This window comes from Nomia melanderi, chromosome 2 (genome assembly GCF_051020985.1).
Source record: "Nomia melanderi isolate GNS246 chromosome 2, iyNomMela1, whole genome shotgun sequence".
In the NCBI taxonomy this organism is placed as follows: domain Eukaryota; kingdom Metazoa; phylum Arthropoda; class Insecta; order Hymenoptera; family Halictidae; genus Nomia; species Nomia melanderi.
This window is the reverse complement of record NC_135000.1, coordinates 12,577,132-12,590,964: the sequence shown is the minus strand read 5'-3', so window position 1 is coordinate 12,590,964 and position 13,833 is coordinate 12,577,132. Positions and strand designations below refer to the sequence as shown.

The following is a 13,833-nucleotide window of genomic DNA, read 5'->3' as shown; positions in this document are numbered from 1 at the left end:
TCCAATTGTTTCTTCGTGGTATACTGAATCTTACAGAAAGGAATATTTAACTATTCTTCTTACATATATAAACTTTAATGAATATATATTCTTTTTGTAGAGTATTAATGATATTTACAATGTAACAGTTCCATGTTAAAAAGTGGGCCATATCTCCCCGATTAACTCTACTCATAAACTGAATAGAATTTGAAACTGTTTTTACATTGTCTTCCAATCGAAATCGTTTCTTGTTAAGGTTATCGTTAAACGAGAATTTACGATACGTTCATTTTATTTGGATAAGTATATAACGGTACTCAAATGTAAATACTGCTGGACCACCTGATGGCTAGGCTAAGGAATTCGGCTGATCGATCAGTTTTCATTTGTTCCCACCCAAGTTTCTGTTGGTTTTACTTCCTAATTTCTTACACTTATCCAATCAAAACGATAAAACTATAAACTAGAAAGACACCTCTTGAGCCTATGTTGCTCTGCTAGACATCGGCATCTCTCAACTGTAGGTAAATAGATACATTCCATCGTGTTAAAAGTAACCTTTAGGGAAGGCAAGGAGGTAGCTGAAATCTCTGAAAGAGTATTATAGCAGTTTATATTTGTTAAATTGTTATCTTGTTATTTTAGAAGTGTGTTATCGCTATTAGTCCTTCGTAAGTAATTCCCGTGGGAATTGAGGGGTTGAGGGAGGCCCAAACGAATCTACTGGGACCAAAGGGCAACGCAGGAAAGGCCCCTGAGGGGTTGATGCTGACTGGAAGTATCTTCAAAACGAGTCGTCTCATGTTGCCTCCAACTTTCCTCTGATTATTGAATCGCTTCTTTTTAAGACATTCAGCGAATTAATCGCATGGTATTCAGTGAATAAGTATTTATACACGTGAAATCAGTATAAAGCTGGTAAAACAATTTCTATATCCATACGATTATGAATAGATATAGGTAAAATGAATCACATAAACTGGTGCAGAACGTTTACAAAATAACTTACAATGCAATTGGAAGTGAGTTGACAACAAAAATATGATTAAAAGTGTATTTTAATATTTACAAACATAGTAAACATTTGTAACATTTTCTTCCTGCTCAGTTTTATACCGCATAAACTGTTTATGATAATTATTTGTAACTGTAATTATTTGAATAATATAATATTCGACTCTAAGTAGAATATGTCAAGTGGATCTTTTTGTTCTAATATTAAGCAATAATATTGTAGGATCTATTTTGAACCATATTACGATTGTTTGTAGAGAATTTCACAATTTCCAAGTTGATTTCTGAAATTTTTATCTCTGCGAAATAGATTTTTATACCATTTTCATTGAAAATTATCGGTAACCTATGTAAGTTCTTTTTTCTGCTACAGAGTAATATAGATACATTATGTCTTCTTAGTAAAATATTTAATGATTTCTTTAAAAAGGTACTTTTACACCGTACTTTGTCATAGTGTATATGTTAATTGAATATCTCTTGTTCAGTAAATTTCATCTTGAGTATGACAGTATGACATTAATTTCGTGTAATAGTGAAATCCTACGTAGTTGCAATTACTGATATTTATTTAATCTCCTTTACGTTTGTCTCCGAACTCAGAAACGTGCTCAACCACGTCTGATACATAACATGAAACGTGAAAATTGTAGGCAACGAGAAAGGTATCAGTTTTATAGCAATTCTTTGTACTTTTTTATACAAAACATGAACACAGCTTACAATGTTACCTAAGAGTGGACTCTGCTTTAGGCAAATATTTATAAACGACATAGATCTTGTAGAAAAAATATAGAAAATTATTCGAATTTCGAGAAACACAGAAAACATTTTGAATACACATTAATTTTTTTGTTTGAAAGGGGATGCCTTATGATTAAAACGATTACTTTATACATTTATTGCACAACAGAACAACAGGATATATTAATGCTGTTTGCAAATAGAACAAAGAAAGACTGTATACAGTCTCAATTGAAAAATAAAGAAATACTGATAATGTTTTAAATAAAAATTGAGAAAAGAAAGGAGAATTTTGTTTAAAAAAATATTTGTTCAATTTCAGTATAATTTTCGTCTTTTTTATAAATTGTCTCGATTGGGCGTTTTAATTTTCATTATCCGCTGTTTTTATCTGTTCCAAGTAATTAAATTCGGTAAACGTTTCAAAAGAACTATCACCAACAGCTTTTACTTATATTCAGATTCGAAAATAAGTAAAACAAGACAGGAAAGATGAAAATATAATTCTTTGCTTTGTATCACTTTGCCAGCAAGTATGATACATTCGAGTATCTTCGAGATTAGGTTCTTTTTACTTTTGCACCAGCAATTCTCCCCATACGATGATTCCTTTCTCCATTTGACATTTCGCTTGAAATATGGAATCTTTCTTACAATCGTGAAAACAAGATGACCAACCATCTAGTTCACGGAGAGTAAATCCTTCCTCATCTGTAAATAGTACAGTCCTCCATTCCTTTCTCTATATAACGTGCTGTCAAGGAAACTCCGCTCAATCATCAATATGTTTTGTCGTTAATTACGATCTTCTCTGAAGCTTCTTGCGTTCAACATTTTAAGATTGTTACATAATACGTAACACATACCTTGTACTTAAAGATATTTCTGCTTGAACTTTAATTGACGTGTAATTAGGATATAATCGGACGTAGCTCTAAGTAAGGCATAACTTGAATATTACTCATATTATAAGATCAACATTCTATCTCTCACTTTTAAAGCATTTCTCATATTTTTCATAATAATATTTTCAACTTCCCACTGTAAGTTTCAATATATTTAGTCATTAAAATATTACACCTTACTATATGGAAATTAAAATTTTGTTCATTACAACGCGTTTTGTTTTGATGTTTTAAATATCATCAATATTGGAAAATAATTGTATAGATCACTTGGTACAAATTTGTATAAAACATTAGTACAAGAAACTAAAACGCACTTTTTCTATTAAAACTCGTACATCTCAATAATTGAATAGAATGGAAATTTGTGAAAACGAAACGAATAGTTTGACCATAAGTTACAAGGTAACTTGCATTGTTAGTATCAATGTTGACAATGGAAGTCGAGTACAATCATTTATAGGTTCAACGAGATCCACGATACTAGGTTACAACTGACATCAGATGAAAGTAACTACCGATCGATCTTTATATATATACATGTGCACATGTACATCATCGATAAGCAGCATTGTCGACCCTAATACCAATGAAGACAAACAAGGAGTTAGCGTTTCACGGGAATGAACGATGTGGTAAAAAGTAATTGCTTGAAATTGCCCATAAGTGCGACAGGTACGCAAAATCAACACATGTCATACCAGTGGTAATGGTTTCTGAGCAAATACTATCGCATGGCATATCACAAGCTCTACATTACCCAGCCGATGATTGTTGTATGTATAAAAAACGATTATTATAGACAGGCCGCATATGCACACTTTGGATTATTCAAGCAATGGTATATACTAAGCTTGAAGGCATTTATCAGTTTTTTTGAAAGCTGCAACTCAGTTTTCAATAAAAGCCTATCAGGATTTTATATTTTTATACGGTACACAGATCTCCAAGCTCTTGTAAATTTGAAACAATCCTGTAACGTTTATTAATGTTTTTATTTCATATATAAATTTAAATCTTTTTTAACCCTTATTATTATTATTATGATTTATTATTATTTTAATTGCTATTAGTAACAAGAATCGTTTACACTGCTCTCTAAAAATTACCTATCTTTTCAAATGCATTTCAAATAAAATATCGTAATAATACAGAATTATCGAGGAACAAATGCAAAAGAAATTCGGAATACAAAGAGTTAATAAATAAACCCTCGTTATATTTTGAATAGGGAGAGGTATTATTTACAGCAAGAGCTGACACACTTTTACGGACAATGAGATAATACAATTATGTACATAAATTCAGAGAAATATATATTTTCAATGTTTCATTTCAATATTTTAAATATTAGAAAAAATATAGTACGTCAGATTCTGGTTCTACTTGTCATACAGTTTAATTTGTTAGAATATTTTATTATATTGTGATCACTGCTTTTTTGTTATTGCTATTATTATTATTATAAGTGGTGTTAGAAGAATACTTTATTACATTTTTCTTGAAATAGTTTCTTATGTTAGCACTGTTATAATGTATCTGTTGTCATAAAAATGTCAATTAACATATTTGCATTCTTTTGTTCACAAGAATTACATACATGTTTGTATTTACCTAAAACCTCAAAGTAATTTAGTAACTACCTTTTTAATTACATTGAATGGCTAAAAATAACAATTGTTAAAAATTCATAAAGTTTAATATTCTCAAATGGCAGGTTTAACTATTATCAAATGAAAATATTAAATTTTGTTTTTGCAGATGTTAGTTTTAAAAATAAAGTGCACTTTAACATCGACAAGTATGTATTAAAAGATTCCATAGATAGTAAAAATTTCCAACTAAAGTATTGTTCAACGTTCTATTTTGTATTAGAAAATACATTTTGATGTTCTCATGGCATGGTAGGCATATGCACTATATGCATACAAAAATACATAACATAAAAAAAGAGAAGAACAGAAGAGTAGACAAACGAAGCTATAATGCATTCAATATTTAGCAAGCAAATGATTTTGTTCAATTCGTCGGTCACATTCACTATTACATCATTAACAAGCGATACAACAAAGTAACTAGTTTATAACAAAAGAAATAACGAAAACTTTAAGAAAAGAATACACTTGTTCAGTGGGCATCTTCCGTATCTTCGAATTAGGGTTAATGCGCACAAGACAGACACTTATGTTAATTATTCTCGGTACAAATAAGATCGCATGTTCTCCAACTATTAAAAGCCGTAATAGTCAAAAGGCACGTAACATTTTATGTGTCCTTTCGCTTTCCTTTTACCAGAAACGTGTACTTTTCCTCTTTCGCTCCTCGATCCGTTCCCCTCCTTCTCTGTATTCTCGCCCCTGTATATGCTCGAATCGACATTTTTCTTCGCCGGGGGGATCCGTTTCTGATTTACCTACCGTCAGACACACAGTCATCGTCGTGGTTCGTTTACGCTGCAATTCGGTTATTTTGTTCGTATAAATATTTGATGCTGCTCGAGAAGTCGCACCTAACTGCCGAGGCGAAATGTATTTCATATCGTTACCGGCACGGCGTTTGCCGTTGTTCAACTACTCCCGCATACCGAGTATATACCGACGTCAACTCGACGAATTCCCTGGGATACTGTATTTCAGGGTATTTACATTTTATCGCTTCTTCGCAAACTCCGGCAATTTCGGTCGTTCCACGCAAAGAAGAATGAATGGAATTTGAACATAAATTACTAAACTGATACGATTAACGTGCCTGACGCACATATATATGCACGGTTGTTTGAGTAGCTGACTTTCGTTTGGACTTCCGCAACGAACACTAATTGAAATTATTTTATGTGCTTTTAACATTTTATGCTTATTCAACATTATTCAGCATTCGGAGAAAATCAATGTAGATTTGCATTGGAATAAGATTAAATTATGACAGTTTTTAAAGTAATATTATTGTGAAATCTTAATTACTAATTCGAATAATGTATTTTAGTACTCTAGTACTAGAAATACAATTTTGTATTAATAAAAATGTATTATCAATAGTTCTTCAGAAGTAAATAATTTCGTAAAAGGAATTAAATAGATGACATTTAAAAATCACTTGTTAGAGATCTAAAATTATACACATAGTTTCAAAGATTTTCTTCGTCAAAATAAAAGATAAATCGGCCATTCGTGTTTTATTATTCAATGGCTAATCCACGTTTCGTTTCCCCACTAGTAAAAGCATGAATAGAGGACAACGACGCATTGTCATTAAATAAAAATCAATCAGAAGGTCGTGAAGGAAGCTTAAAGGATTTATTTAGGCCGACCGTGGCTTAGCAGTCTTACAGAGGACTTGACGTCCTGCATCTGTAATCTGTATGGTTCTTCAATACATTTCGTGTTTCCTATCAGTTTCTAAATTAGCTGGTGCAATAGAGAATCAAATGTAATCAATTTTCTTTTTCGTAAATATTCAATCATTTTCTTTAAATGACCCGGATAATTTCTTTAGAATACGTACCCCTATAGGGGAGTACAATTTTCTAATAGAAAATTTTAATATCAATCTTATATGGGATAAAATTTGTTATTTAACTTAAAATATTTTTTATTGTTTTAGGCTATCATGTATGAGGGACAAGATAAGAATCCTGAAATGTGCAGAGTCCTTCTGACGCACGAGGTGATGTGCAGGTGAGTCCTTTTTTGCACGAAAATGTATCGTAGTTCTGCATAATCAAAAGGATTCAATTTTTTGACTGAGTTATAATTTAACTGAGTTATACTTCAACTGAAATATTTGAACTCTGATTCAGTAAAATAATAGATACGAATTATTTAGAGATTTGTATTAAAAAAATACATTTTACAATTATACTGTTCCGAACGTATGCACAAAGAAAAGATCCGTTCTCTATGCAAGCAACCACCCTTGCGCTAGCAAACCCCAAACGTAACGAAACACACGAGGATGTAGTCATTCTCCAGGGGTGGCTGACTCATTGACCCATGGGACTTTGGTCCTACTACTCTCCACCCCCAAACTTGGAAGTCTCAAGGGCTCCGGTAGTTTTTAGACGATCTCGAAAGTTCTGACCCCTCCGGATCCAATGGTCGAATTCAGTTAAAAAAAAATTGCGTCGCCTTCGAAAATTATGCATAGTAATGCCTGACCCGTCTATTTTATTTCTTTTCAGTCGGTGTTGCGATAAAAAAAGTTGCGGGAACAGGAATGAAACACCGAGCGACCCTGTGATCATCGACCGGTAAGTAACTTGCTTAACATTCTTCTTTTTTCAAATATAAAATACTCGTCTCTATTTTCAAATTAAACATATAGAGACTATATATAACAGTATTTAGTACTTTCGTACCTTTTCAAATATGTATCCAATCCTTCGGGTTCCTCCTTAAAATTGTTGGGTCTGTTACGCAATTAATCAGAAAATTATCCAACTCAATTACACTATTTATAGCCCTTGCGCCACAATTATTCACTTCTTACCGTCACGTTAGGGTACTTAGCAACCAAAATATAATCAGATAAAATGCTCAACATGCAGATCTCAGCTGCAAAATGAAAAATAGATAGATCCCATTGAAACGTCGAATTTCATTAAATACGAAAAACATGCGAAGCTTTTAACCGAACATCAAGGAACAAGTACACGCGGAAACCGATTTCGTTGGAACGTCGACGTCTATGATATCAGTTTACTACCCTTCCTATCATCTGTCGCAACGATCTGCGAAATAAGGGTCCAGATAACTCGTTCTTGAAGGTACCCACCTGCAAGATAGCGTCGCATACCGTCGCGACTAGAAACCCAGGATATTTAGGCTTGCAAAATACGTTTCCTACGAGGTGTGGTGAGGCTGCAAGGTAGAAGAGCACTCGAATACTCAGGCGTACTTATACCTCCACCACCTTCTACATGGTACTGCTTGTCCTTGGAAATACAGACACTCTCTCTCTCTCTCTCTCTCTCTCTCTCTCTCTCTCTCTCTCTCTCTCTCTCTCTCTCTCTCTCTTCTCTCTCACTCTCTCTCTTTCTCTCTTAGTCTCTCCTCACCTCTCTCAGTCTCATACACACACATACACACGTAGACACATGCGTACATATACGTGCAACGTAACATAGGAGTAGTAGGGTGAGCTTGGTATCTGAATAGACTATAGAGTGTCCTGAGATAGGAACGGTAGGAAGGAAGAGGTTTCCCGCGGGACACAGGCCGAGATAGTCTTCAGGAGGACATCTTGTGCTCAGAGGTGCTCAACCTCCGGTTTTCAATACAACGGTGTCTCAGAGCTTTCATCCTCGCCGAGAAGATATGTGTTACACGTAGAAGACGGGTAAAGCCTACTAGGCTTGCACATAACTATTTTTCTACGCCTAGCAGTCTTTTCGCATCAGCACCTCCAGGATTTAAGTGTAATGCACCGACATAGGTGTTGTTTATAGCCTCCCAGGAAATGGATCTCGTAGTTTGAGGAACCTGTATCGAGGCGCTTTATTTGATTATAGTGGCACCAGTTATAACATAAAACTGTAGCTACCCTGAAACATCGGTGTCGCAATATTTTTTAATACACTGTAAAAACATTGTAAACGTCTAAAATAATTGTTTTCCGCTGTAACTACATATATTACGAATTTTAATACTTTTGAAACCGTACCGGTAATACTTCGAAACAAGACGGTTACGTCAATACATTACACATGCTACGAAAAAATGACACGAAGTGAAACTTGTTTAACGGAGCATTAGAAAAATTAATCTCGAAAATGCTGGTTCGGCACATGGCACGCACGCACCTAAGTAACATCGTATAAACCGTGATATAATGTAAATGCAGCAACGTTGCGGTCGCGTGTCACATCGAGCGCCACCCTAGACTACGTCTCTCAACTTGGTTTGCGGTGGATCGTGCCGGACATAGAGTAAATGAACGATCCATAGGATTAGAGGATTGAGTTAGCATGCGGATTATGTTTATCACGTATTTATACTAATAACGTTCATGATGGCCATTAAGCTGATTTTTATAATTGCTATACTCCACGTGAAATATTAATTTTTGTGGAATGACATTGATGTAATTGAAATTACTGGACTCATGTATATATGTCATCAATATTTCTAATCTTATCTTTTAATATGAGTATTATATTAATAGTGAAATGGTCTTAAGAAAGGTTCGAAAAGATATAATTACATTTTTCTTATTTATATTTTTGATTTTAATTATGGAAATCGATATACCTGTACACTTCATTGAAAGATGTTTCACGCAATTTAAAGGATGAAGTTCAAAAATTATAAGTCTAATGTTTAAACTGGATAGTTTATAATTATTTCTAATGCATAAATAAACTATGGTTCGATATATTTAAAAAATTATAAGTTATTCATCATGTACATATTCATAACTATGAAACAATAAGAATGACATACTTTTCATACTATTATTCAATATTACGTTTATGAATTTTATTAAATAAATTAATAACATTAAACACATAAGTCATAAATAATCCAAGATTTTTATATCCACTGCATTTTTTTAAAAATATGTGTAAAGTTTCAATTACTTCAAATATTTTTTATAAAAATTTAAATCTTACCAGATTAATAAAGAAGCAACATTTTTGTTGTTTGTAAGTATTTTTATAACTGCTTCCCATTTTTTTACACAAAATTGGTCATTTGGGAATCGAAGCTTCGTAACGCTTTTTGCCTTCCTGACCATTAGAATTAGCCTTCGACCCATATGGGAGTGAGGTGTGCGTGTGTTGTTTGCTGGAATATACATATACACATACATCGACGGATTAATAGATTTTCGGTCTCGAACAAAACCGCAATGCAGAGCGTGAGGGCCCGATCGGGAGAATGAGCGAAGGGTATCAATGCCACTTTGATTGAGACAGCCCTGGTCGATTGTGACATGCTCACTCAACTGTGCAGAAAGTTCAGCGCAACCACCATCAATTGTGTATATCTGGCTAGAAAAAGAACAAAAGCAAAAGCGGATTTTCTATCTAAACATGGCCACTTTTTCACCCTATCACTCTCCCTTGCTGAACGTTGAAGGGAACAATCCGCGTGAAACGAGAGGAAACTCGACAACAATGACCATCCATACTTGGATTGCACTGTTAGAGAAATATTTTCCTTAATGCCTTCGTATTAAAAAATAGAATGCAAGCATGAATGAATTTAGTATCCTTGTTTCTCAGAGATTTTAAGAGAACATAGTTTATAATAATTTTTCTGTACATTTATCTACCAATTCTCATTCGTTTCTAACACTGAAACTAATCACAAGTGTACCCTTTTATCATCACTAACGTAAAACCCCCAAGGTATTAATAGATTTATGTCCAACGAAAGAAGACTTTGGTCAAACTGAAACTTATAATTCAGAAAAATAAATAAGACGCTCAATTCGTTCATATAATAATTAAATAAAACTAGTTTCTAATGTAGAATGTGACGAATGGTGGCCAAAGAAAATCGCATAAAAATCTAAAATATACAGACATCCTTCAACACTTTCGAATCACTAGCACAGATGAAAATCTGACAAGATGTACAGTACAATAAAGCTTAGAAACGCATTTCGTGTTACCCATCTATTCTGCCGAAGCGCTGAATGACTAATGAAAACATCCACGAGCACTGAAACAGCTTAATCGACCGATCGATCGACACGTCACATCGATCAGCCACGTGACGAGGAGATGCGCGGCGAGAATAGTCGTAGAGAAGGCGGTATTACGCCGGACTCGGAAACCAATTAACATGCATAATTAAAATGGCATTGTCGTGGCCGTACAGCGCCAGGGGCTCTTCCGTCGACTAACGAATCCCCCGGGACAAACGCCGTTCCATAATTACGAAAATCCTCTCCCTCGTCCGCGGCCAGTTCCGCGATTCACTGCGCCCCTCCACCCCGTATCACTCTTTCTCCAATTGCAATCGGCACGCCGCGTCGCGCTGCGCCGGCAACCCTCTCGAAAACAGCGGAGCGCCGGGGAAAAATCGGGCATCGGGTCGTTGCGACACGGGCCGGAACGGGAGGCCGATAAAGGCCGAGCGGGCCATTCGTCGTCGGTCCGATTGGTTAACTTTATTTTGCTCGGTGGGCAGGCCCTTAATTTCGGGACATCGATCATAGCCCTCGCATGCCCTCCGTTGGCGCGCAACCTGGTCCACTCCGTTCGCTCGAGCCGCGACCCTCAACGCAGCGACGCGCCTATCCGCTATACCCTCAGTCAATTTGACGGATTCCATTTCAGATGGCGCACGACGACGATCGTTTCGTTTCCCTGGACGTATGGTCTCTTCGAGGGGACGACGCGGCAGAATTTTTCACGGGGAAATGCCAGCCGAGCCGATTAATACCACGATGAACGCTCGTGAAAGGGGAATACGTAGGATGTATTTCGCGATTGTACGGGGTGTCGATAGGCACTGGAAAAATTTTTATTACCGCTGTGTCGCCGATAACAAATTACCGTCGCTGAAATAATGGAATGCACAAGTGGGTGTGAAAAGTGGAACTCTTTAGAAACGTCGATGCTTTTTGGATGATACTTGCGAAAACTATAAGGGTGGTTGGATAGTAAGGGATTAATTTATATTAGACGATATTGAATTTAATGTATTGATTCATTTAATAGTTCAAAGTAAATATGCTTTTGTTAACATATTATTGGTGTGCTTTCGTGTTGTTGAATATTACGAAGATAATGAAAATAGATTGTTATTGTAAATATTTGCAGTGCACTATGCTTGACAGAACAAATTGAATATGAATTATTTTATCGAAAGATAATACACATCATGTAAATTCAGAAAAGACGACACTATTTTCATTATTTGATTTGTTATTGTTTACAAATACTAATGTATATACCTGAAAACTGTAAAGTAAATTTATATGACAATTTTGTAAAGAAATATTTAAAATTGGATTGGAATACTTTTCGTAATTCACAAGTTCTAAGGAATATCATTATTCGAATAATAAACGTGTGACGATGTAGACGTTTGTTCTTTCCTGTAATCCATGTAAACCGTAATCGCTGTTTTGACGAAAGCAAAAAAGATATTACTGGAAACGGATTCTACAAAAACACCGTGAAATGAAGAATGAAATATGTATAGGGAAAAGTTTTAAGCGGACCCCTCGTCGTTGGTGTTATTGTGGTTTTCAATGGCACGTCTATCATCCACGTAAATACCGACTCGCGATATTCCCTTCATCGAGTCGAAACGCGTAACAATCAATCGTTACCTTAATTGATTGCGATTGGTGAAGGATGCTCGAGCGATTTGGCCGATGTCACAATGACACACGGATTGTCAATCAGTCGCGCTTGTGGCGTTAATGCATGCAAATTTGGCCGAATCGTGCTACGTTGTCTCGTACCCTTGCCACAAGTCTCCATCAGTATGGATTCGATATCAAGGGCAGTCAACCATTTCTATTTTCGCGTCGTTGAAAAATTTTACAGATTTTTTTTCAGGTTTCAAATCTACACAACAATTTAATGTATTGTGCGCTCGAAAATATTTGTCGTTTTAATTCTGGAAAAATGATGCTTCGAATATTAGATTAGTTTTATTAATTTTAACCTGGATTATCTCGTTTAATTTTAAATTTTACTCATTCGATAAATGCTGCTCAATTTTCTATTATTTTTAATTTTTCAGGATTCGCAAAGAATTCATAAATTCCACAGAAATTACAACGATATCTACTATATTATTTTTACTTTAAATTCACCAGAGAGAGATTTTTTTAAGTATTTCATACAAAAATTGAAATTATATACTTGGAGTGAGTAATTTATTTTTTTCTTAAATTATGTTATTGATTATTTAATAATTTCATCTTCGTTTGTTATTTTGTTGAAAATATTTGAATTTAAAGCAGGTAACATTCTGTATTTATATTACTATTATTTCCTATTGTATTGTTAATTTGTTACTGCAACATTTATTAAACTTATTGCTCTTTTTTGTGAATTCCTAGTTACTGTTTGCATTTAAAATGAGAAATCCTGGCCTTGATATTTAGAGATCGAAGGTTCTTCTTATAAGGAAAATTCAAAGTTATGAAACAGTGAATAAAAAAGAGAATCGTAACATAGCTATCACTTCTAATCGCGTAAATATAAATGAAAACGTGCGATAACACTAATTCTTTCAAAAATACATAGATCACACATTTAATTTGTGCTTATTATTTATCATTTATTTTGTAATATTTCAGTACAACAAATTTTCAAGTAATAAATAAATGCTACGTCTTCACATTAACAAATATTTATGTTTATCTAAAGTTTGAGAATCTCGCACCTACTCTCCGTCGGTGGGCAATGGGTGATTTGTTATTCAAAATTGGCGTTCCCAACTCGTTAAAAATATAGTAAATATAATAAAATTCGATTACTTATATTTTACTTCGCAGATTCAACAAACAGGAGTCATATATAATCTGACAAATTACATCGTTTCATTGGGTTGCAGTAGATACAGAAATAATTCTTTAGTACTATAGTTGGCACCGGATCTTTCTGCATTTACGAGAAATTATGAACTACAAAATTGCACGGAATGCACACGATATGAAAACATATATAAAATGTCCAAACCATACTAGGTTTTATAATATTTATTAAGGAAAACCATTTTCTATTGTAATTCCATTTTTCTAATTAAGCTTTTAAAGATTCAAATTCGCTTAAAGAAAGGCGGTCTAATTATAAACCTGTTAGACGGACTTGACGATATATGAAGATAAACTTCTCCTTTTTTAAATAGAGTTTTATGCTTCTCTGTCGGCATACGGCAGCTGCTTAGAAGGCGAACTCAACGATCTACAACAATTAGTTTCTGAAATTGATTAATAACAACTAAATTAGATTGGATCAAGAGTTCCATAAACTCACAAAGGGAATAAAAAAAATGAATGTAATGATTATATCAAGGAGTAGAATTCGCACGCCTCTGACGGCGCAAGAACCGGAAACGTTTTGACGTCCTGTTAAAAGCTAATCAGGTGAAAGTGTGTGTAATCAGCAACACATGTTAGACCGCACCATATTAATTCTATTCCACCTAACGAGTAAGTACCGCATGTGTTACGCACTGGTAGTCTGAATGAAAATGATGAAAACTATTACCAAGATAGG

General features: G+C 34.5%; 1 protein-coding gene across 5 annotated transcripts in view; it reads left to right on the top strand.

Moving 5' to 3' along the window:
- kn (EBF transcription factor knot) overlaps positions 1–13,833 on the top strand; it is a 114,407-nt gene that overhangs the window by 34,848 nt on the left and 65,726 nt on the right. For all 5 annotated transcript variants that reach the window (XR_004235763.2, XR_004235764.2, XM_031985255.2 and 2 more), the window contains exons 5-6: positions 6,246–6,319; positions 6,823–6,891. Coding sequence is in view for 3 of the 5 variants with exons in the window: in XM_031985255.2 (XP_031841115.1) it covers positions 6,246–6,319; positions 6,823–6,891 (143 nt within the window). In the remaining 2 variants the exon portion in view is untranslated. The remainder of the gene's footprint in view (positions 1–6,245; positions 6,320–6,822; positions 6,892–13,833) is intronic.